Raw genomic sequence first — 26,521 nt, 5'->3', positions numbered from 1 at the left:
TGACAGTGCAGCATTGTCTATTGAGTCAATTAAGCATGTAGGTTTAGCTAGCTTGGGAACAAGTTGTGGCATGTGACATTATAAATAGCACTCTCACATAACAAATGTAGGCTTAGTAAGTGGGCCATAATTTCCTCTGCCACATTACCAGGTTTTTTTTAAGTCAACTGTACTGATGAAGAATTTGAGTCTTTCTGATGACTGGCTTGGGGTGCTACTACTTCGTGCTTAGGAATGTTGGGTCAAAATAAGGCTAAGTTGTTCCAAGTGTTGTCTCTCTTGGTTTTCTGGGCACGTGTTTTTTTTTTTCTGTTGATCCATATGTAGAAATGGAACCTTGTGGCCCAAAGACGCAAAAATCCTTAAGAGTAGTGCTGAATGTCCAACCTGTCCCATTTCTCATTAGCTCAAATACATTCTGAACACCTGATTGTTTGATCTAGCAAAAAGTAATAACATTTAGAAGAAATAAATACCTGTATAGATTGTCATAGCTGTGTTTTCTTAATAGGACATCCTTCAAGCTAAAGTCAGCATCCTCTGAGGTAGTAGTTTTCAAATGGTGATCAATGACTAGCTGGTTGCCTTTTAGATGCAAGTCGGTGATGTTAAAATTGTGGCAAACTAAAGGATTTCTTCACTGCAGCAAGCAGTGAATGGGGGGAACCTTGCCTTTGTAGTAGCTTGTGCCTTTTGTGTCGGCCTGGCTTCATTGCTGGCTATGACTTTGTCTTGTCTTCTGGATTCGGACTTGACTTTGTACTAGAACAACTGTTTTTTCCTCATTTCACCCCTTCTCGCAATAGTGTTGTATTTGGTGGAGAATTACTAGGACTGGATGTCCTTCAGCATGAACTCCAGGTGAGATTTCTCTTTGCATTTATGAAAATAGAAAGGCAAAGGAATTCCAGTAGCTTTCAGTGTGAGACTCCTAATTTCAGGTAGTATTTGTAATGTGCCTAAATGGATTTCCCAGTTGGAAAGATGAAACTATGTAATCTCTTGTAAAATAATATTTTGCAGTGTTAAATGCTGCCAGCTTTGCCTTGTCTCCTCCCTGTACCTCTAGAAGAAGTCTTAGCAACTTTTGGTGGAATGTAACAAATACAATCCCTGTTAAAAATAAAAGTATGTTACAAACAAAGTGTATTTTTTTAGCCTTAAAGTATAGCTCCCATCAGCCTTTCCAATAGTTGTACAACAAACATATAAGAGCAGTGTGGTCAACCAGCATAGTTTACTTTAAAAACAATTTAATTGTATTTTTGGCTACTTTAGGGGAAATCATATTCCAAGTTCTGAAACTGAGTACATTTCAGAAGGATGACATTCACCTTTTAGACAGTCTAAGCCAGTGTTCTCCAACATGGGGTGCGTGCATCCGAAGTGGTATGCAAGAAAGTCCATTGGAGTGTGGAAAGAAAATGTATTTTGTACTGTAAGTGTTTAGTTCATCTTTAGCTCACCCTTTTTTACTTCTTATTTTTGTATATGTTTTATAATGTACATAATATGTAGTACATGTATATAATTTATAAATATACATATATTGGGGGTGCATATTCAAAAATTTTTCACTGATAAGGTTTGTGGTCAAAAAGTTTGGAGACCACTTGTCTAAGCTACCTCGTCACAAGCATTTTGGCATGTGTGTTTTTGTTGGGTTCTTTGTCCTTCTTCCCTTTCCTATCGGAAAACCTCTATATTGTCATGTAACTTCATATTTAAAACATTGGGAACAAAGCATTTTGCAGTTTTGTTTTTAGTTGATCAGGTTTACCTCCATGGGTGTAATTGTCTCTGGCGTGAACAATTAAATTGTGGTAAGATTGCTTTGATTCAGTTGCTTGTATAAAAATTTTAGGAGTTGCACTTTTATATGATGTCAGAATTGAAATTTCCAAGAAACACTGGCCACTTTTAAGCAACGTAATGTTACATTTACTGGTGTTTATAGGCTAAATACAAAAAATAAAGCCTGCCACAGTTTAAGCTAAAAACCTAACTTTGGAGGTCAGATGTGATGTTTCATGGGTTGAGCCATCCATATTGCTGAAGTAGAAAGTGTGAAACTAGCTGATTTTGATCTGCGTCCTTGTTTCTGTCCTTATTGTTGTCCTTTCATGTTCTGTGTGATAAATTTATGTAATTTTTTGTTAATTTAAAAATTATGAGCTTACTGACCTGTTGGTTACATCACACATCATAAAACTAAAAGAAACTGAGGTACCTAATGAAATGTTTAAGCTTTTTGCCATCCATCAAACTCTTTTACTTTCAAATTTTGAGAAAGGTGCTCAGGCTGTTTTTAGTAATTTTCCTGTAATTTTAACTTGCTTGAAAAAAGGCAGTAGTTCTGGACATCTTTCTTCTGTACAGTTTCAGGATTGATGTAGGGCACTTGGTATTACATCCACTTGACAGATTCTTGTATTGCTTGAGTCTTGTATCAGGGAATTACTCAGCATTTTCTTAAAATGTCTTTTTGAAGGGGGTTGCTTTCCAAAGCTGTCTTGGAAGTTCCACTTGCATAACATACAGCAGAAAGAAGAGGCTGGTTACAGTGTGTCTGTTCCTTGGCCCAGTTGTGTCATCATTAAAGAATTACAGCAATCTGAACCTTTAACATAAAAACTTACAAAACCATAGTCCTAAACTTTAGCCTTCTCCCATGTTACAGGTTTGGGTGGAGCCTTGGTCTTGCTGCTTATGGAGGGGTTTTTGTTCATTTATTAGTGTCTTCTGTTGGTTTTGATACTCGTGGATATTTTAAGTATTTTTTGTTTCATTTTTTTGCCTTCCTCTTAGCCATGGCATCTGGAAGAAAGAATACAGGAGCTGCAGTAAGGTGATGTTGTTCCACCTCTTCCAGATACTGCATTTAATTCCTTAGGTAGGAGTGGGTTAATCTAGTCATGAAGTAAGTACCTCTCAGAAAATGTGATTACATCAGCAGAGCCCCCTAGTGTGGATTCAGTAGGGAAGTTTTTTGCCTTGTACTTGCATCATCTGAGTAACCAAGGCAGGTCCAAAAGTGCCTTAATCTTGGCACAGCATGTACCATGGGAGACTTTTTGCCTGCATAGCAACATCAGCCAGAAGGATAAGAGTTTTTGTCCCATACGGAGGTGGTCAAAGATGTGCCTGCTAGCAAAATAGCATGTGTTATTGATTCTCGACTCAATTCTTTCTCCTCTTGGGTTTTATTATCATGGCAAGTTTGAAAGATAAGTGATCTGTTGGCATTGTAAATGTTTCAGGTAATGTGGTGACCATGTCTTCTGGTGGCCAGCACACTGTGCACCTGGCATTTGTATGGGAGCTGAGGAAGGCTTGGGTTTGGTAGATGTTAGGTGTGCTGGCCTTTGTAGCCACCCCCAAAGAGGCTTGAGAAGTTTGGTAAGGTTTTCAGGCAGAAGTGCTCTCTCTTCTTACAGCAGCTAAAAAGAAAGACAAATGTTGGTCATAAAAGCTCTCCTGCAAAAGAGGAAAAGAGGAATTTGGTATTGTGGTTTTGTGCTTTTTTAGAAGTTTCTCCAAGAAATAGTAATGCTGATCAGGTGCAGTCCCTTCCTATATATACCTTTTGCTTTTTGTTACAGTATGGCTATTGCGCAGATTTCTCCCTGCTCTCCTGATGCTTCTGCATTTGAATCTGGATTTGTAGGTGAAGCAGTTCTGGAGACCCCTTGAGATGTCTGTACTTTTTGCTGTATATTTTTACAGGTGAATAGATCAAAGTAACTGGGTCAAAATCACACTTAGACTTCTATGCTTTTTTATGAACTATGATATTTCTTCTTCTTTAATGAAGTATCTTATTGTTTTCGGCTTACTTTCCTTAGGATTCTGGTATTGTCGGTCACTGCTGTCTCCCAATACAGACAGTTTGTTTTCCTAGATGTTTTGTGAACAGAGGTGACTAGGTAGGAAGAGAAAGCCTGTTGATTTTTCCTAGGAAGAAAAAGCTGTAGTATGAGTCTCTATTACTGGATATTGTTAAATCTTGAGAGTACTTAAACAGATTGAAATACCTCGTTAGTGGGGCTGTAGAACTTGACTACTTCTGGAAGTACTTTTGACTCCTGGTAACATAATGAACTCGAAACAGCTGCAGAGGTGGGTTCAGCATCAAACACTGATGGCTGAGTTTTAATTGGCTTCACCTGTCCAAACATATGGGTGATGGCACTGGAGGCAGAACTTGACACCTACAGTTATATAGAGAGGAAAGAGCCTGGCTTGACTTTCAGGGTGGTAAGAAAGGTTTTTGAGCAATGCTGAGAATCAAAGTTTTATTTGTAAAGTGTATATGAAATTGTCCCCCCAAAATATGAAGCCCCAAACAGCTCCTCCTTCAATATACAGAATTTTATGCTACTTTCCCCTACTTAGACCAACATTGAATCTGTTTCCTAGGAGCAGATGTTTCAAAGTGGCTAGAGTTTTCAGTGTATACACTACAGGTTAATTTTTTTTTTTATATTTAAGAAAAACCTAAATAGTTGTGGCTGCCTGTGGATTGGTAGGTTTGAATTTATAGAAAAAGGGGAGTGTTTTTAATCAGCCATCTGAAACGTAACAATTGTTTTGCTGGGTGTTCCAAGATGTCTTCATTACTTAACTTTAGGACCTAAAACTAATTGGGGTCTGATGCCTATAAATAAGCTTTCGTATATTCTGTAAGATTTTTAAAATGTCTCTGGTGTGATATTGTTCAGGAGCTGGAAGGTGCTACAAATATGAATCCTGTTTAGTTGGCTTCATTTAAGAGAGTGTGACCTGTGGGTTCCAGTTGATTAAGTCCAGGGATGGGGCAAGTAAACATTTTAAGAAATAACTTTTTCCAGACCAAGGCAGACCAGTATGCATTTGTTTGTATTCTAAGAAAAAGCAAACTCCTTTTTTTTTTTTTTCCTTTCGAATTTTTGTTACAGGGGGAAGTACATGCCGAGATCTTTACTTTGAGTTTTCCAGAAGGAAATCAAATGTTTTAGAATGCTAGATTTTCAGGCTGCTGAAACAAGTAGAACTTCAGAGTGTTTTTGACTATGTCTCCATAGAAATTCTTTCCTCCCCCACCATGTTCTTTCATATTTAGTTTCCATAACCAGCACACTATTGTGAAGGAGAGGAAATGCAGGGTAACTGCAGGGAAGCCAGCCAATCACTCCAGCATCAGAGCAGGCTCCAGGGCTTGTGGAGCTAACCTTTGTGACCTTCACAAGGGGCCTCTCCGAGGAGAGCCATTTTTCCTGCCTTGTAATGGTAAAGAAAAAACTTGGCAACTTCTTTGATCAGCAAAGCAAAAACAAGGAGAGCAAGGAGCAAATGGGCAGCTTTGTGCACAAAACTGCTAAGTCAGTGCTGGCTTTCTCTGTGCCGAGAACAGCGTTACCACCTTACATAGAATACATACACATTTCTATGGGGTCTTGGGATATTTGTTGCATAGTTTTAGAAAATCCTTCTGTTCAAAACTAGGGAAAATCTTGGTTGTTACTAGTTATGGTGAAGTGAAAGTGTTTCATCTAATGATTTGCAATGTGAAAGTGAGGGAACTTTTCCTTTGGGGGGACACACGAACGGATGAGTTTTTCAAAACAGAGGAAGGAATTGCACAACACTTTTGAAAAATAATTCTAGCATTGAGAAGTGGACATTTCTTAGCTGGCATATATTTTTTTACTGTAAAACTTACTGCTGTGCAGCTTTTGATGATGTTTTCCTCTTTCTCAATTGATGCCTACAATGCATTTCAGATGCTTAATAGAAGGAACAGTGGTTTTGCTTTGCAAGTATGTAAATTTTTATTTTGACTTGTACAGATTTGAAAACAAACAAACAAAATCTGTTCTTATATTGAGAAAATTTTGTATCAGTTTTTAGCTTCGGCTCCATTATGTTCTTTTTACTGTTCTTCAGCTGCAGCTGTATCCTTCTGTTGCTAGTTTCTCTGGTAAGTTGTGTTCCTCCTGTGATAGTTTTCTGCTCAACAAATTGAGTTAATTCCTCCACCTAAGCTGAAGTGCATTGTATTCTTCCTCTGCCTGAGAACAGGAGAGGGTTCATAATGTTTTTATTCAGTACGTACTTCCATTCCAGTGAGAGTCTGCCTCCCAGTTTAATCGCCCAGACCAATATATTTCTGTCTAGTGAACTCAACAGTTCGTTCATTCTCAGCAAGAATTCTTCCTGTGGTTTGTAAACTTGCAGATTTTGACCTCCTTCCTTGGCTACTTCAGCTTCTCTTCATGTAGCTTGGCTCCTTAAGAGATGTGGATATTACTGGATTGCCAGTTTCCTCTGCAAGTCATGTTTCTTCTTTTAGACTTCCACTGTTCACTTTATTTTGATGTTTCATCCTTTCCTCTGCCACTCCCTAATTAATCACCCCTAGTACTGTGCTGAAGTGGTTCACAGTGTTTTTCTTCTTTCTTACATGACTGAAAATAAATAATCAGCTCCACAGTTATGGAGCCAGGTAAACCAAGTTTTCAGATCTGCATTGTTTTGGAGTGTAGTGTGCTTCAATTTTATGAAAGTGCAGAAATTTAAATGAGTTTCATTGTCTCACAAAATAGCTACAGATTTTCAGTAATTAAACAGTTTATTAGATCCTCACACAGTTCTGGATAGGATGCGCATTAATTTTCCATGGACATGATTTATTTTTGTGTGAACTGTTCTTCAGTAGCTTTCACCTGCAGGACATCTGTTACTCCAACATATACAGTGTTTTTCAGATAAGATACTTAGCATCTGATGAAGGTATCCAGGAAATTGATTTGCTTGAAGTCCCTCATCACCAATGAACTTCTAAGTAAATTGTAGCAGAGTGACTCCATCAGCAGATTTGTCTTGTTTGTACTGATAGTGTGATACGGTCTCACTGCAGTTACTGTATTTAAGGGACAAATCCAACATCTGCCTCCTACCTCCCCCATTGATTGCATTGACAAAATTGGCAAAGAGCAGTTCCTGGCCTGCTCTGTGAGCAGGAGGAGTGTGCCTCCAGGCCCTCCTCCTCCTCTCTCGTGTGGAAGCAGTGTCGGCAGCAGCAGCTTCCAGTCAGCTCTGTGCATACTCCAGCACAGAAGGTGGTATTTGGCTCCTTGGGTGATGCTTGCTGTCCAAGCAGCTGTTCCTTATAGTAGAGTAGGTGAGTTGCCAGATAGACTGCTAGATTACAGGACTACTGTAATCAAGCTCCATTTAGTTAGTCAGGTAAGATTGCAATCCTGAAGAGTTCAGAATATAAGTAGTCAAGTCAGAGATGAGCAATGGAACACAAAGAAAGGGGAACTCTGAAATAGAGCCACTCAACTCCAGGGCCATGTCCACTTTCTCAATTGCATACTGGATATTTTGTCCGTCATCTTCAGCATATTCTTTGCCCTTGTTTTGCTGTTACACTTTGTTCTTCTTGATACACATGAAAATGCAAGTAGGTTTCTTGTAGAGAAGAACATGATATTGTCAGATCCATAACAGTCCTTTTCAGTTCTCATTGGACCATAAATATTATGTAATAATTTTCTGAAGAAATAGATTTCTGAAAATATATTTAAAGGATAACAAGGTATCAAAGAAGAGTGACTAGAAGGTGTAATGTGCCAATCTGTAGAACTAGAGTCACGGTATCTAGAAATAGATTTATTTCTTTTTAATGTACAGTTTACTTTTAAAAGGTTTTGAGATAAAGTTTAAAACTATGACCTGTGTAGTGATTGCAGAATAAATTTTAAAGATAACACTAAACAGTGCATGTTTGCTACTGAACTTTGAGTGATAAATTCTGGAAGGAAGTTGCTGAGTAAGTACCTGGAACTATAAAGTGTTAAACCACAGCTCAGAAAGCGTTAGCCAAGTGAGTATTTACTTTTTTGGTTTATTCAAGCCTCTCAGTTCAAAACTAAGAAACTGGGAGCTGAAGAGCAGAGTGGTTTGTTTCCTTCTTCCATAATTCTGAATACAAAATTGATGCGAAGAAATGACATGTCTTAAAAAGCTTTCAGTACATGGTGACTAGAAGCAGTTGATTCAGATCACTAAACACAGATCAGACATTTTATGACAATGTTGAAAATTACTGGAGCAGGGCAAACCAAAGGGATTATATTAGCTCAGTATGAGGTTTTAGCAGGCTAACTGTGGATGACTATGAAGGAATAGTAATTAAAAAGGTATCGGGGTTTCATTCTCTCGATATATCCTCCTCTTTTTGCCTGCAGGTACTGGTTTACATCTTCTGATCTGAAGATTACAATCTAGATTTCTGATTTTAAAGGGCAAGAGTGGATATATTCTGAAGTTTGCAGTGACAGTGAGTCCCTATGATGGAGCCATGTTGTAACGGTGTGTTGATTTTCAGTTCATGCAGCTTGTCCCAGTGGGTGTACATCGGGTAGCCTATTTAAAGGCTTGTTTTGTGAGAAGTTGACATGGAATTGGGATGAATATTGTTCCATTAATTGTGTTCTCTAATTCACTGCTTAAAATTCAGAAGAGTTGTGTCCTATTACTCAGCTGTTGAAATGACTGATATGTGATAGTACATATTGGCACTTCTGAGGTCAGTAGCAGTATACCTTCCAAACACAGGTTATGAGACAAATACACTTTGTCTCCGGAATTTTATATGCTAGCTACTGAATGTGCCAAATCCAAGCAAGTAGACAAAACTTAAACAACCTTCAGAGCTTGCACTTACAATTCCGTTTGAATTGAGGGGTTTAAAACAATTTGGATTCCAGGTTGGTAGGCAAAAGTAGCCCTGTAGAATGGTGATAAGAAGACTGTTGGCTATAGAAAGCCTATCTTATAGAAGAGATTAAAGGAACTCAGTTTGTCCAAGAGTTCAAAGTGGCTTAATACTGATGGAAAAAAGCTTCTTCACCATCAAGGGAATTTCTAAAACAGGCAAAAAAGGAAAAGCTGGAAGTTGATAATGGCGGCATTTGGAACTGAAAGGGAGTGGAGGAAAGGGATGGGTCACAGGGAAGTGCTGACTAATGGTCAGCAAACACTGTAAGGGAGTTCTTGTATTAAGAGCTGGCCTCACTTCCTAAACGGAAAACAAACCCCATACTATCCAAGCATAAAGTTTGGGTTGGGGAATTCTCTAAACTGGACTATGAGAAAGTGGAGAGGGACTGTGCTGGAAGGAGAGCTTGACTGTAGTAATGTTCTTAGCCATTAAAAAGGACACACAACTAACTTCTGGTGTGACCTGTATTCTGATCTCTTATGCAGGTAGGATATATTGATATCTTTATTGTATTAGAGAGGCCTGTTACTAGTAAGCATGATTTTAAATGCTAGACAATATATTTTATGAGTACATGTTTTTTAAAAATATATGCCAGTAAGTAAATATGTTCTTCCCCCTTCTCCCACTGCAGCAGCATATGCCCCCTCCCACCCACCTCCCACCCCCAATGGCTGAATGCTGATTTGCATAACTAGTAGATGAAGACTGCAGGGATTGTAAATTTGGAATTAACTTATACTAAGTTAAGGTGATAATTTTAAGTTATTTAGGATTTATTGGGGACTTCAACTCTTACTATAAATCTGCTGAAATTTAGTGAAGTTGGAGATCTGTGATTTTTATTTTGTGATCTGTTTTGCATCTAAGGGCAGGGTTGAACAGCTTCTAAATAAGTACTTCACTACGTTTATTGATAAAACATCATAGTTGCTAATTTTGGCAAAGACTAAACTGTTAGATATATCTAAATGAAATTTGTACTTTAAGAACTGTTAGTAATTTAAGAGTTGTGCTTTTAAATAAAGTCCTGTGCTTAGCACATGTTATAATCACTATTTTTAATTCCCTCTATACCAAAAGATACTCAGAAAGCAAATCAGATTACTACAAATCAAATACATAAAAGCTGAAGTGTTGGTATTTATTATGTTGATTTAATGGAATAAATTAAGACTTCTTTTAAAGAATACATGAGTCTTTATTTTTTGTTTCTAGAAAGAAGATGGAGTTTGTTTTGCTGATGTCGATTTCACTGTCAAACTTTAAGTTTCTGTTACCTTCCCAAATTCTTAATTGTAAAACAAAATAGAAATGAAAATTTCCATTTCATAACTTCTGAAACTTGCAATGAAATTTGAGTTCAAATTTAGTTTTACTTTGCGTTATTTATTTAACAATGGGCTTCTGAAATACTTTTTAAACTGATGCTCTTTAAACTCTTTGTGACTGGTGAAGGGAAATGTAGAACCTGGAACTTGAAAATCCTTAGGCTGAAAACATTTTTAGGTCGATTCTAAAAATAAATATAATTGCTATTATATTTAAGTATACTATACATTTAGTTATTATAGCTATAATTTTAAATGAGATAATCTAAGTAGCTTAATTTCTTCTCATGCTTTTGCTCGGTATTGTCTTTGCCACTCTTGGTTAAATGGGTAAAAAAAAAAGTAACTTTTCAAAGCATAGCCTTTAGATAATGTGTTGTATCTGGGTGCTGAGAAATCTGTTGCTTCTGGTGCATTGCAGCTTGGGAAATCTGTCTCCAGGGGGTTGAAGCATGGGAGATGAAAAAGAATAATCTGCTGGCAAAAAATAGAGTATGCAAGATTGCCTAGAGTTGGCTGAGCAGGTAGCTCATAAGTACTGACTCAGGCAGCAACTTGCTGTTGGAAGATTTTCTTCTTTGTTTTACGTGGCAATCTGCAAAGTCTTCAGGGACAAGAATAATTGCCTCCAACCTCAGCTGCACGTAGTGTTTGTCTGAATTGTAAAAGTAAAAAGCTCTCCCTGACACATGGTCATAAGGAGGAGTCAAAAAGGGATGAAAAAACGCTGTAATACAGGAAGTGGAAGTGAAAAAGGAAAAAAAAAGAAAAACATAAAAACCACATAAGTATAGAGAAAGGAAATGGAGTTGGTTTTTTGCTAAGCTGCAGTCTCAAATGAGGGAGAAGATAGTCTGTAAGACTATTTGTATGACTAAAACTTAGAACACCTAAACAGCTGATTGATTTAAGGTGTGAAGTGTCAGTTCTGAAGCATACATTAAAAATAGTTGTCAATATTAATGATTTTAATGGCAAGAAAACCAGATTCACTTATTCTTTGTAAAGAAAGCTATGCATTCATTTCCAGTAGGTCCTACCTAATGGTTTCTTAAGAGTCAGCTCATCCTGTCAAGGCCATCTGGGAGTGATCATTGTCTGAACACTCAAGCAACCAGTTTGAACTGCCCTCTGAGACTTCCTACTTAGAGCAATAAGGAAACAACCTGAAGAATCTTTTTATCTTAATATTTTGTTTTCCTTGGTGGTGGTTAGCCTCAGGGTTATTCAACAGGTTTGCTAGGAACCCCTTTTAGATACTAAGGCACCTGGCTATAGCAGCTTTTATTGTAGCGTGCTTAGGCAAGCCTCTCTGACTTGAAAACCTTCAGGCAACCAAAAATAGGGTATATATAAAGGGGCGTAAAATTGCCTGGCTCCTGTTCATGCAAAGAGGCATTTGCTTTCTCTCCTGCTTTCTTTGTCTTCTTTTAAGAACTAACTAGAGAGAGAGAAATGAGATAGAATCTCAGAGATAAAAGGACAAGAAAGTGATAAAAGATTCTATGGCCCATCACTTCTGAAAATCATCTGCCCTTCCCTTAATAATGTGAAAGTTAGTGTTTGTGTAATCTTGTTTTTAGTGTTACAGAAGACAAAATGATTGCATCTTGAGAATGTCTTCTCTGTGTTTGCTAAGCAGGGGCGTAGGAGGGTATCTGTAAAGTGAAACAAACCCAGTAATTTCACTTGAAATAGCAGCAGAGACAGTTCTTCCTTTAGATTTGCCGTCCTTGATGATATATCTTTATCTCTTTCATTTAAAATTAAGGAGAGAAAGAAAGATAAATTCTGAGTGTGCTGAGTGACTTGGCCATGGGAAGCAAACTTCTTAACTTTGGGGGCAGGGTGGAGAGAAGGGGGAGGTTTTCTTTAAATGTAGCCTCTTTTTCTGCTGTGGAACTGAGAGGGCAAGTGTAAAATTAAATAAATCTGGTGATGCAGAATGTGATCACAGCAATTAGTCCTTTATGAGTTTCGGAAAGGATTGAACTGGTACAAGGGCTGTAAGAACAGGGACTTTTCTTCTTAGTCTCTGTAATACTGCTGTTTCTTATAGTTTTCAAAGTATTGGAAAAAGCCCTGGAAATGAAAATGCCCTCATTCTCCTTTTTTTTCTGAAACTCGGAAAATAATCTTATTTTATTTGGGAAATCCACAAAGGAATCTAAGAATCATATTTTTGAGAATCAATTTAAAATACTTCTAAGCATTGTGATACTAGCCCTGTTTTTCTAGATGATGTCCTTGAGTGCAGGGTGGGAAGAGGGACAGGAGGAAAAGGAATAATAAATGCAAAAATAAGCATGTTATTTGTTTTGACAAGTGCCAGTTGTTTCAAGACTACATTGTAATAAAAGTGGTGCTACCTTGGCAAACCTCTGAACATCTTATCATGCCTTCATCTCTTCTATTAGTCATGCATGTATGGTTAGAGTGCCTACTGCCCACCATCCATTTTAGCATTATATACTCTGAAGTGAGGACCTTTCTGTGAGTGCTTTCCTAAGAACGGTGGTGCTGTTCTGCAACTTAAGAACAGCGAGATGTTTATAATCAGGCCGTAAGCTTAGCATTAAGTTCTTGGCGTATGTATTGTGCACTCTCTGCATGCAGGCCAGTGCTAATGAAGGGCGCCTTTGAATACCTTAAATACTGTATTTTGTGTAGCTGTAAAAACTCTCTATTTTGTGTAACAGTGTCCATGGCTTTATGGGTCATGCTTTCAGGAATTTCTGGTAGCTCTTAGCATCTTGCAAGCTGCAACCACTTTAGGAATAAATTCCAGAGGGATTTGTAGAAGAACTTGCCTGACTATTAGTGACTGTGTGCAAAATCTATTTCTGTGCCAATTAGACTTTTGTCAGAGACATGTAAGGCATTTAAGTTCCTCTTACTGCCTTTTTCTAGCTCAGATTCAAACTATTAATTTGTTGAATGAATTTCTGCTGCTTAAGACTGTAATTACATGGGATAGCATATATGGTTCTATTTCACACTTTGATTAAGGGGCTGGAGCTCTGACAGGCTGTCTTCCCACCTGGTCAACAGGATGTTTGTGCCCACCATTCTCATGCATGTTGCCTGTGTTCTATCTCAAAGTTAATGAAATCACAGCTGTGGCACAACACATTGCATTTTGATTTTAAGGTATGTTTTTGAAAGCTGAAAGTAAGATAGAGCTGTCTATTGTCCTATCATCAGCATGCTTTCTGTCATTGTATCCCTTTGGTATGTTTTGGTGAGGACATCATCAGTAGCGTAGATGGAGTAGTCCAACACAAGCTTTGTTTAGTTAATGCATAAAGACCTGTCAAGCAGAAGAAATATGGAAAATTCAAAAATACAGCCATCTTGTGTATTGCAGCAATATTCAGAAACTTTTATCTATGTTTCTATTTCTTTGAGGCAATTAGTTCATGCCTAGAGACATTACTGTCCTTAAGAGGCTGTGTTAGGAGTTTTAGGGTTTTTTTCTGACATTTTTGCGAAACAGATTAAGAAGTTATGGATTTTACTGCTGTGTGCTTTTATATGTATTAGGCTGTAATAATCCTGAAACCTAAGGAAATATTGCAAGTTAATATGGAGAGGACAAGTGGAAACACAGTGCTTTCCCAAGCAATGGGTGGACTGTCATCTCTCAGCAGATGAGATTTTCCTTGCTGTGTGACCAACAGTTTTTCCTTTTGTTGGATTCATTATTTACAAAGACAGTTGGAAAGTCCTTAAAGGATCTGGGGCCACTTTAAGTGTTTCTCCTTGTCTAGTAGTGGTGCAAATTCAGGGAAGTGTTTATGGAGGACTGAATTGGGGGTAGAGATAATTGCTACCAAGGCTGCCTCATTTCCCCTTCAGGTTTTTCTCTTTACTGTTGCTGCTTAGAATTGAAAATTGTGTCATCTCAGACAATGTATTAATGCTACTTAAGGTATAAATCTCTAACTTTGGTACAGCATTTGCAAAGAAATGTGCTTCACTTTTAAGTCAGCAACACCTAATTAAAAATGGCCCATATAGCTGAAGACTTAGTTTCATGTTTTAATCTTTTCCAATTCTTGAAATCCACTGAATAGGGTAGAAAAAAGGGTGCACAAAGAATGTCACAGCTTCTACCCTCAGGCAAAGCTGAATCCACTCCATTGTGTGTAATATCCTAAGAGCATCATCAGCCATAACCCAGAAATCTCTGCATACTACACTCCAGTTTTTGAGAGTGGTAATCAGAGCAGTTTATGCTGAGGCTGTTTCTACACTAAACTTTTTCTTTCATCCCATTTCTAAACCAAACTGTGGAAAATTCCCCTGTGGGGTCTCCTAGCCCATCTGCCATGTCAGACTGATTGTGGCCTTCTAGCTATTGCCACCCTTCTTAGGAATTTGCATCCAGCTCTGTTCTTGAATTAGTAGATACTGTCACTTTCACAGCTGCCCTAAGGTCAGACCACCACATTTGTGATTCTTCTGTAGAGGTTAGGCCTCTGCAGAAGTAGATACTCTGTTTTCTTTGCCTGCTAGAATGATAGGTACGTGGGTATCTTGCAGGTAGCCTACACTGCCTATGCACAGGACAAGTTTGTATAAGATTTGACGAAGAGGTGATCTTTTTTTTTTTTTTTTTTTTTTTTTTTAGACAATTTATGGTCGTTTCAAGAGCAGAAATACTCAGTTTCTCCTGGCACCACCAGGACAACTAACTTGCAGTACATACATCAAGTCCTGATGTACTAAAATGTACTGGTGATAGCTCTGAAATAATTCAGTAATGGCATTTACGAGGAGACACTTACTCTGGTCATGATTAATCTAATCTTTAAAGTTCTTAGATGAAAAGAAATAAAAAGGAAAAACCTTTCAGAAAGTCTTGCATTATGTGGATTGAGGAAACCAGCTGGTTAGGAAGACAAAGGAAAAAATATGAAAGAATAGAATCTGTAGCTCAGTCATTTAAGGTGAAACAGAATCATAGGTGACATGTTTGCCAATGTAGCAGTTCACATTTGGGATATAATGAAAAGTTGAAATTTCACACCAAGTTTAGCAAATAATTAGATTTAACTTCATTTGTGCGGTTGGTTGTGTTACACAGGCACTTGCCTATCCATCCCCAATACAAAAAGTACACAATGCCAAGTCAGCAGTTTGGTAGGTCTGTCATGATGTGGTCAGTGGTGTGTGTTTGTGTTTTGCTTTTAATATAATAAGATTTCCAGTGAATTCCTAGAACAGCCCCAAAAATCTGAAAACCAAAATAAAAGTTAGTCATCTCAACTTCACTAGAGACTGGAAATAATTTTCTCACAGACATAAACTCTATGTCTTGTCTACATTGTAAAACACAAGCATTAATTTATTGAGAGATGCTCGCATCATTTTTTATGGTGATGCTTTTATACTGAAGAACAACTTGTCTTTCTGAATGTTTGTGACTATTTTTTTAAAATGTCCTTTTATCAAGAATCATGTCCAAATGCAAAGAGAAGCGATGGATGATCTATTCTGCCTTGTTTGTATTCTTTTATGTGTAGATCAGACCTCTTCAGGTTTTTTTACTGTTGCAGAAATTTCGTATAGTATGTTCATCTGGTACCTAAGATTAAAATATCTGGTCACTGTCTTTTGCTTTTCTTCCTAATGGCACATTTCTATTACACATTTTAGTAAAATAATCTGGCAATTTCTGGCCTGCTTATGTTAATAATATCTTTTCTGACAAGATCCTTTCTTGTGAAAGGAAGGTTGTCACTACGAATGACGTAGCAGACGTGCACCAGTATGTAAAGTGACTTTATGTTAATAAAGGCAAAAAAAGAGGAAGAAAGAGTCATGGTTTTGTAATGACTGAGAATTCTGTTATATGGATGAAGTCCTCAACATACCTTGAAAAGTGTACTTGCCAACAGGGACACTGTAGTTGCAATAAATACTATGGAATATCAAAACTGAAGGCCTCTTAGATAAGCCTTTCTTGAAGGATTTAATTTTTTTTTGAGTGTCCTTTGTGTGTTCATTTCTGACATGGCTTTCCATAATACCATTCATGTCTTTTCAGTGCAGCAGCTGGAGTACAAATGTGAAGGTGTATCACACTGTGCAAAGGCAGGTCAGTTGTCTGGTTTTAGGAGTGGTTTTATTTTATTAGTCTATCAGCATCTAAAGGTTATTTTCAATAAAAAGTAACAAATATGATTTTTTGGGTCTCTGGATCTCCTGCTTCTTTTCTGTTGGTATTTGGTTTATTTGTAAACTACAACAAACAAAAAACCAAACCACCCCCCACCCCCCCAAAAAAAAAGCTCAAACCATGAACTCTTTAAAATTAGGTTAGAAATGGAATCTGACAAATCTTCGGGCATGTGGTAGTATTTAATGCCAATAAAGATTTCTTTCAATTAGAAGTTCCGACTGTTAGTAACTGCAGAAATGTGCTTTGTGTGCATAAAATGAGAACATTTTTCTTTAAAGTTGTTCTTGTCAATATGTAAATAATTTGTGTATGACTGTAAAACTTGGATGGGTGGGGAGAGGCAGCTTGATTCTCTTCATAATGCATAGCACTTTGAAAGTGCTTTTCGGTGGAGAGTGGGGAGTGGTATGGCTTGGAACAGTCACTCTTTTTGATACCAGAATTGACATAAATTTGCTAACAAATGTTCAGCATGTTCTGGGTGTTTTAGCTTTTTTCTTCTAAGGCCTGTTACCATAGACCTACATTTATGGTACAGTCTAAGTTGTTTTCCTTAGTTTATACAACATTTGTCTGATTTAATGATGATTTGCTTCACCTAGACATAAATCAACAATAATAGATAGTGTCAGATAGCTAGATGTTGGATTTGAGAATTTATTCTATGAAGTAAATGCCTTACATTCCTTGATTGTCCTAGAGATGTTGATTTTAATTCCAAGAATATTTACTCATTTTGTTCTGTGCACACAGTACAGAGCCATGATTCTAGTTTGTGAGTAGGTAGAATTTAAGTTTAATTTGATAGTACTGTACTAAATATAATAGCTGATTTATAGGTTTCATTGATTTGATATAATTTGCTAATATTTTTTAAAAATTTTGAGGTTGACAGTATTGCTTTATCAAGATATGGCTCAGGGCATAATAGAAGATAATGAATGCAAGGATTGGGGCAGTTGTCATGTAATGCAGCTACTATGGAAAAAATGTGTTTAGTGCAAGGAAAGATAATCTAGTGTTGGTGTTGAGTTCTCATGATGTCCATTTAGACCTTCTCTGCGCTGCTATTGAAAACAGAAGGAAAGATCTTTACCTGTGGAGAACGTGCTGTTTCCATACTTAACTTGATAATGTGAAATACATAGTGTTTATAGTAAGTTACCCTTGTGCACATGCTGCATATTGAACAAAATGAAGACCTTCCTTCCTGTAGTACTAGGATTTATTTAAACATTTCATCCATGCCAAGTGGGGGTTTGCCTGCTTTGTATTCCATAAGTTGATGAGCATGATTTTGGAAGTTGTGGAAAAGAATTGATCTGTTATGATGTGTTTTGAGTGGCTTCTTAGCATATATAGTATTCAAAAACTCAAGATATGGAGCAGGTAAGATACATGTAAGGACTGTGGTTTGATGGGTTGAAGACAAAGGTTTTGAGGGAAGGTGTGGGAGAAATGGATATGTAGGTCAGGAGGCACAGAGCTGAGTGGGAGGGGACAAAGAGTTTGCCTTATTGAACCAGCCTTATGGTTAGTATGGTTTTAATGTAAACAACTTGCTTGCTTTGAGAATCAGCTTGCTTATTACTTTGAGACTTTTCTTCTGTGGCTCTTTGCTCTAAGAAGACTACGGATTGGAGTTTAGTTGGTCAAGTAAGGAACATGCTGACTTTTCTCAAGTGATACTCAGCTCAGGGAAAGTTGGAAGCTGCTGTTGCCTACAATAGTTATGTGTGTTAACAACTCCATATGAACATTAACTATATCCTTAAGCAATCTGGAGGAATTGATAATGCTGTCTTTATGCTCAGAATTGGAGGTACTTTTCAAATTGCCTTTTCCATAGTCCATTCATCTATTCCATATTCAGATATGTTTGGGAAAACCAGTGAATGTTTTCAGTGTGTTCCTACAGTTAACTGCAAAAATGGTTCTGTAATGCAGTGAGACAACTTTTTTCCTTCTGTTTCTTACTCTACACTCAAATAGCATATAAAAACAAAGGCTATAAAATGTGTACCTTAGGTAGATATTTTATAAGTTCATCGTGTTACATAGATTTTTATCGGAGTTAAATGGAAATAAATGAATGTGTTATCATCGGTGCAGTGGTGTTTTCCCAGTTCCTACCGTTCCCAGAACTGAGCTGAGCAAATACAACAAATCAGAAATAGAGGGGAGGAGTGGCACATGCTGATATTGTAATTTAAACACATAGTCTGTGAAGCATTACTGTCCAGTGTTTTTATGTCTGTATTATCTTTACCTGCTTTCATTGCTTTGCAAAATTGACCAGCAGAAAAGTGAAAAAATGTTCTCCAGTATGAAGGTTTATGTATAGTCCAGTATATAAAGGGCAGTCTTTACTATGTTGTACCCTGTTTTATAAATAAACTATTGGAAAACATACACAACCAAAGACACAGTGTGCTTAATAGTACCTGTATTAAATGAGCTGTATTGTGGAAACTAAGATGGCAGTGACACCATTTTAATTAACGCTGTAGTAACAGGAGGTTTCCTGCATAGAAGGAAAAAACTGGCAGTAGTTGCCACATGCAGACATAGTAGAGCTTTGTTTACTATTATATTTTTGTACAAGCAACACTCCTGCCTGTTTTGTGACCCTGCTACAGTGTGTCTGTAACTCTTTGACCTGGAATTGTTTGTATGCATGTTTGCCGGAGTAAAACATACATATCTTAAACCAGAACTTTTAAAAAAGCCATTTAGTGATACCTTCTACCTTTGTAACAGAAAGTCCCTTCAATGATTAGAATGTGATAAATAATTCTACATGAGTATTATTTTGGTGACTACCACCCCATTTTATGATCTTCTGAATTTGTATCTATTCATGGTCACTTGTTTGAAATTATGATGTAGTTACAAAATTTAGTATTTTAGGGAAAAATACCAATTTTTTGAACATCAAAGAACATGTTAAAAACGGTTAATAATTCAGTGGAGCACATTTTTATTAATTGGAATCAAGGTTTTTGTTAGCAAGTTTCTTGGCATAGCAATTAGTTGCTTAGGGCAGGAAGAAAATAATATTCTGTTTTGTTTGTCCAGTTTAACCTATGGTGAGGTCTTAGATTAGCTCTTGGATGTTGTGGTCATGCAAATACATAAAGATTGGGATTCATCTCTTCTAATGTCACTGTATTTGACCTAGTTAACTTAGGTTCCCTTCTTGAAGGAGAAAATAGGCCTGATTCACCTTCTGTACATTCATTAAATTGATCAAATGAATTACATCCTAGCAGTACTTATGTAGGTTCCTTTCTCATCGGTGCAGAACGGGGTGACAAAGTCAGCTGTCGGTGTCCACAAAGATGCTAGTGTTGAGGTGACAAATCTGAATTATTTATCCCTTTAGAATGTCTAAAATAATACAGTACCAGCTCCTAAACTTGACTATGCTTTAAAATAAGAGAAACTGTGGATCGGGAACAGTTGCTGCACAATTACTATTTAATCCCAACAAAAAGGTGGAAAATTTACAACCTGATTTGATAGTTCAGTACAAATACACGTTGATCCACCAAGATACATACACAACACAATGCAAGACATGCATACAAAGCAGAGGTATGAGTTGGAGTACCTAGTTTTGAACTCAGATCACCAATAGAATTTATATTGCAGATTTAAATGTTGTGGTTTTGCTGAAGTAAATGAATGTGGGCATTCCATGTAATCCAGAAAAAAGTAACTATAAGGATTATTAACGTAAGGAAAGAATGGTACCAAGTTAATGATGCATTGGATTCTAACTGAAAACAATACTATTTGTATATGAATCTTAATTGCTGCCAGTTCTAAATGAATCAATAACAAGCTTTGTTGTCAATAGTCAGTGTGTATTAGTAGTTGTATTTTTGTCCGCATGTACTTCTTGGAGCAGTGTTGCTTAATGGCATCAAGATAACGTTGATGTTTGTTATGAATAGCCTGCATTTTGTTATTCATTAGCCAAATATGCTAATCACATACTCAAAAGGTGAAGTAATCATTCATTAAACTTCTGTATTTTCATTGAATTGCATATTTTTGTGAATGACAGTGCTGAACGTATTTTCCAGTTTTTTCAAAACAGATAAATCTAAGCTCCCAAAGTTTTGTAATTAGGTTCTGCAGAGGGCTAGTTGGGCTACTTGACAGTCCAGCTGTCCTCATCTTTTCACATGGAGTTGAAAGGCAGCTGCACATCACTTTCATATTGCTGCTCTAGTGTGACTAGTTACTTAAATTACCATGGAGAGATCGTTCAGTTGTCAGTGGTGAGGGGGTAGTCCATCAAATAATATGAGGATGTGGTCTATGGACAGAAAGTTTGGGAACACTAGTGGTTACTCACTAGCCGGTTCATTACAACTCCCTAGGCACTGAAAATTAACTCAGTCATGCCAAGTTACTGGACTGTGCTTGAGATTCCAAACATAACTGGCTTGGTTTGAAAGCCTCTGAAGTCAGATTTAAAAATTACAAGTAACTAATCAATGAGAAAAGGAAGAGAATGTCTATTTCAAAGGTACAACATCTAGTTACGGTACAACAGTCTAGATCACGATACTCGTGTGGAACCTCATCTCACCATTGCTCTAGCTCTGATCACTGCAGCTGTTTGTTGGGGAAGTGGTGGTGGCCAGAGTAAGGGTTTGAAAACCTGACATACTGTGATGCTTGGAAAGAATCCAAACAGTTCTTGCTTGCTTTTGGATGTCGCTATTGTTGGCAGGCTTAACCTTTTGTTGTTGAACTTTCTGTGCTAGCAGGTCATTGTTGTGAAGGCCCCACTGTCCTAACTCTCGCTTTGTTTTGTTTTAGTCACATTGATCAAACAACAACATGGCAAGATCCTAGGAAGGCCATGCTTTCCCAGATGAATGTTACAGCTCCCACCAGTCCTTCTGTGCAGCAGAACATCATGAACTCAGCGTCAGGTAAGCAAAATTTATATTTATGAAAAAGATTATACACTAGCTATTTTAATTGTGGGGGAGGGAGTCCAAATCTCACAATTGTCCTTCTAGTTATCCTGGTTTTAAACTTTAAATTTGGTGGTGCCTGATGCACCAAGCAAGAGGCTGATACTTGAGGTAAAAGAATTAGTATAATATATATGATGTCAACAGAAAGTATCCTGTAGTTCTTTGGTTTGTGTTTTTATTTTTTCAAATGGATGATTCAAACATTTAAAGAAGCAGAATTTTTGTCTAATTTCTTCTGACTGAAAATGAAGACCAGAATTGCCATTAAATTAGTGTCAATTTACATTAAAGCTATTGTGCTTCTGCAGTGTTCTTCTGCCTTCCCTTGCTCACTTACTAGACTTGGTATACTCCCATTCATTTACATTTCCTACATTTGTTATGAACATCTCATTTTTCCCTGTCTTCCCTAAATAAATAAAGCAAATACCTGGAAAATCTGGTTTAGAAGCAGCGATGTTTTGGTTTTCCTCTTATTTTCCTATAATTTCCAAAATCCTGTATCATGATGATTATTCCTGTATCTGAGGAAATCTGGTTATCTTTTCCTGGAATATAGAACTATTCTTCAGCTAGTCTTGGGGGAGGGGCCTCACTAGACAGCAGTAAAACGTGCTTGTTCTTGCTATAGAATCTGCTGTGTGATTTCAGAGCTCTCTTGTCCTGATGATGTAGAGAGCCAGCAGATAAATTTGGTGCCATGCTAGTTTGACTGCCGCACTCTTCCCTATGCTTTGTCACCTTCTGTCTGTCGCTGAGGTTCATGTTTTACATATTTTCCACAGACTGAATTGTATTTTGTGTATGTCTGCTGTTCCTGTATTTCACAAAGGTTATTCTCTGGTGCTGCTTTTTGTTGTCCGTTTAGACAGCTTTGTTTCATGCTGCAATTCATATACTGCAGACAATACCGAAAGATTAACAGGCGTGACCAAACTATGCTGTTCATGACTGAGTATTAGAGGGGAAGCTAATCAAACTTTTTGCTGGCTAGGCCAGGAGGTTGGATTATCCTGAAACAAATGAGAGTCCTGTTGAAGTTCAGGAAGTCATGATTCAGAGCAATTAAGGTCTCAGGCTCTGATGTGAAAATATAGTATCTGTGATTATTTTTTCTGTAAATATATCCCAGGAAACCTGCAGCAATAGAGATGACATGTTTTTGCAGAGACACTTCTGAAGAACAGAGAATAGGAGAAAGGAAACAGTTCTGTTGGTCTATCTTGCCTTTTGGTTTATCTTGTTTGTGCTAAAACTAGATGCTTGCTGTTTGAATATTGACATAAATTCTGTGTTTTAAAATAACTCCTCAAATCTTCTGTTGTTCCAAGAATTAACAGGAAAAAATATTGATAGTGAAGTAGGATTCACTTTATGTACTTTGAAAGAAATGAAGGTTCCTTAGCAAAAAAAAATATAAACTGGTTAGTTGTAAGGGATAAAAATCTAAAAGAGAATCTAGCAATCAGTATTATTTTTAAAAGAAAATAAAGAGTTTACATGTAATTGATTGATGTAAGCGTGTAAGCAAGTGATCCTGCATAGATATTGTTGCTCATGCAATAAAGAACAGTTGAGATGTTTAAGTGGGTTGTCTTATGACTTGAGAAAGCACTTATTTGAATACAAGCTCATTGAACATTTATTTTTAATTTCACAGATGATACTGTATTGGATATGAACTGAAAATCTTGTAAAGTTTGGGGTTTTTTTCCCAGTGCTCTGAATTTGATAAAGTGCATGAAGAAATCAGAACTTCTGTGTATATTGAGTTATGTGTTTATGTGGCATTGCTTTTTTTAAGCTTAAATCTGTTGAGGTAGTATGACTTGGAACTGGCTCTTTGGATGCACCTGCTTACCCTTAACTTACTTGCATTTAACAAAAGTCTGTTTTGAATTAAATAATACTGAACCTGCATTTATTGGATATGATTCTGCTTCTGATACCTGATTTGGCAAATCTTTATGTACTAACTTTAAATTAGGGCTGTGTGTTTGTTTTTACTAAAGTCTCTTATATCTGGTTCTGTTACTTTTTACTACTGAGTTCATGGTAACTTAGGCTTCATTGGTGGCCTTGTAAAGAATCTTTGAGAGAGATGGAAAAATCAAGTAACTATGTACCACGTCAGCACAGTGGAACTTAAATCTAGAGTGCTAACATCATAAATATAAGATTACTTAATATTCTAATTTGGATATTCATCCTCAAGAACTGGGAAATAAAGTTGAGACCTTTAAGACAGAAGTTTCCTGTTATGAAATATTGCTGGCAATGAAACATGCCCTAGTGCTTTGAGAGCCTTCCATGAAAGATACTGGGAAAAACCAAGTGTAAGTATTGTGACAGCTGGAGGTCACTGACTTGCAAAAAAATGTCTGAAATGCCACAAGGGAGAATGTTTTCCTTTCTGTACGGTTCATCCTTGTATAGCGCTCATTAATTGTAACCCTTAATCAGAAGTTACTGTCCAAGTTTCAGTATATTCAATTACAGACTGCCATAGGAGCTTGTGAGTAAAGTTGCTGTGGTAAAACATAAGAGAGAGGATTTTTAGGAGCTGTCTTGAAAGCCATTAGAAGCTTTAGCCATTTAGCCTGAATTAGAATTCTAGCCATTAGCTAGAATTAAGAATAGGAAAACAAACTGAAGAGGGAGAGAGAACAGAACTCAGAAAGGTGCTGTCTGCATATTGAAGATAAACCTGTTGCCTTTTCTGGATAAATAGGGTAAGTGGAGCTCAGGGAAAATGGGAAGAAAGCAAAACTAGAAGGTGTAGTATGGGTGAAGGCAAGTCAAAAGAGCTTTTAAAATAAAAACAGGGAAGGTATAGTTTAGCATGAGGTTGAGGTTTTTAGGTCGTTTTCCTTAAGAAATCCCACCTCTTGAGGCAGCGAAGACTGGATAATAATTCAGGTATCTTGCTGTAAGTTACATTTCTTTAAAGAAATTCATAGGCATCTGAACCAGGTTTATCTGTTCCTGGCATGATTTTGTGAATGAACTGGTTTATGAGTGTTAGTTAGCATACATCCTTTACAGAAGGGCATCAGTATGTGAAAAGTGAGAATTTTTTCCCCCTTTGTTTTGGTTCTTTGATATTTTTTTGTCTCAGTCTTGCTGAACTTAGCTTGCTACATGTAATCAGCTAAAATGTTTTGGGACATATGTATGCAGAGAAACACAGTGTTCTTTTAGATGGCATTTGTTGGTTAATCTTCTGTGAAATAGGATTGCATTTTCACATCAATAATGGAAAGAAAACAAGCCTGTTACTTCTGAATATGCAACATGTATATAAACTTTAGTGTTGACTGTTCTGATTTTGTGTATGTATGTGTTTCTAACCGTTTTTTTCCCTAAAGGTATTACAGGAGAAACTATGTTCTTCTGTCTTGGGTTTAAAAAAAAAAAAAAAAAAAAAAAAGTAATAACAGTACATTGTTCTTCTGAGGAACCTCTCCTATGCATTTCTTACTGAGGTAAAGTTATAAATTTGAAAGTAAACAATGCCTGTTTCTTATACAGTTACAGTTGATATAACAGAGATGGGATAGTAATTGTATTTACATACTTCCATTCTTCAGATACTTTTACTTCCTGAATCATGCTTTACAGCACTGCTTTAGCCCCTTCTGCTTCTGCATAGACATTGGATAATTAGCTTTGGAGCAGATTACCTATCTTTGTCCTCTTGTCTTCCCTCTTACATTGCAGTTTTGAATTGGGCTTTCTGGTGAAAGTTTTTAGACCTAGTGTAATTCCATTGCCTCTTAGGGGAAGGCTGTAGTACTATGTTAAAGATTGGCAGGAAAATGGACACTTGAATTCATAACTCTCGAGGTTTTTCCCCCCCTTGGGGTGCAGGAGGGTAAGGAGCAATATGGCAATTACTAAAACAAGTTCTAGCTCTTTTCTCAGATTCTTGCTCACTTCAGCTGCAGATTTCTCTTCTATGTTACCAGTCATACTACAAATTCTCCTTTGTGTACAGTCAACACTACATATGATCTGTTGTGAAACTTGAGTTTCTAAGTATCTGCGTGACAGTAATATTCATTTCTTTTGTCATCTGCAAAAAATGCCCCCTTTTTAAGTGTCTTTTTGTAAGTTTTACTGATTTGACAGAATAAAGGTGGACTTCAGGTACATTTTGTAGACTTTGATATAATTTTAAAAAGTTTTAGAATCACAGTGACAGTGACTGAAGTGAAAAATTTCAGCTTTCACAGAGAAAGATTAGGAAGGTTCTTAGAGATCAGTGTTTGTATTAGGTGAAGGTGATTCCTGCTGTTGAACATAGGTGTTCCAGTTCCTAGGTTGTCTATGCGTATTCTTTTAATATCTAGATACAGATGCTCTCTAATATGCATTAACCTTTTGGTAAAATACATCTTTATTTACATTTATTTTACAATTAAATATCAGAAACTATAGGGACTTGCAAGATCTACTTTGTATCCCACCATTGTTTGAGTCTCTACTACATTTTTGCTTTTGTTGCTCTTCCTGTTGCTTTCTATCTGCCAGCAGTGAGCTCTGCTTTGCGTTCAAGACTCTGCATTTCATGGCAAAAATGGTATATTGAGAAAGTAAAAACTCACCAAAAAATGGAGACATGCACCAGAGACATGCACACGGACTTTTAAAATTACATGTATTTAAGTTACACCATTATATAAATATTTATTTACAGAGGTATGCCTTATCAGTAGTTCTGTAAGTGCTTACATTCGGAAATGGGAATCTAGTTTTTGGATAACCTTGTCTTTGAAAATACCGCAGTAAATGGTGAGTTCCCTAGAATGGCTGTCTCCCCCCGTGCAAATAATTTCATAGAGTTGTAAGCTTATGGTTATGATTGTGTTCAATTAGGAGGCACCAAACAGAACTAGTAGGAGACCATGCCACAGGGATATTGTTGGTGCTAATTGTTGACGAAGGTTCAAGGGGAGACTGGCAAAGTACTTGAAAGAGAGATCCTTGGGCACCTAGTAAGTAGACAGAATCTGGCACAAGAAATCACCTGAGGTACTTGGAGGCCAAGTGACTATTCATAGCCACTGTACTTTTTGGGTCGATATGTGTATTCAGTGCTTTATTTAAAAGTTTATAGAGTGTGACAATCACTAAACGGGCTGCTTTCAGCAACAAGATCTGTCCATCACCCCAGGCTAGGTGCCTGGGCTAAGTGGACTTGTGGTTAAACCCAGCATGGCTGGTTTTGTAC

General features: G+C 37.1%; 1 protein-coding gene across 8 annotated transcripts in view; it reads left to right on the top strand.

Annotated features, from left to right (window-relative positions):
- The window catches only part of YAP1 (Yes1 associated transcriptional regulator), a 96,614-nt gene that overhangs the window by 30,288 nt on the left and 39,805 nt on the right, over positions 1-26,521 (top strand). For all 8 annotated transcript variants that reach the window (XM_041118529.1, XM_041118530.1, XM_041118531.1 and 5 more), the window contains exon 3: positions 21,125-21,240. In XM_041118529.1, coding sequence (XP_040974463.1) covers positions 21,125-21,240 — 116 coding nt within the window. The remainder of the gene's footprint in view (positions 1-21,124; positions 21,241-26,521) is intronic.

The sequence above is a fragment of the Aquila chrysaetos genome, chromosome 19 (genome assembly GCF_900496995.4).
Source record: "Aquila chrysaetos chrysaetos chromosome 19, bAquChr1.4, whole genome shotgun sequence".
Taxonomy (NCBI): Eukaryota; Metazoa; Chordata; class Aves; order Accipitriformes; family Accipitridae; genus Aquila; species Aquila chrysaetos.
This window is presented reverse-complemented; position numbering and strand designations above follow the sequence as displayed.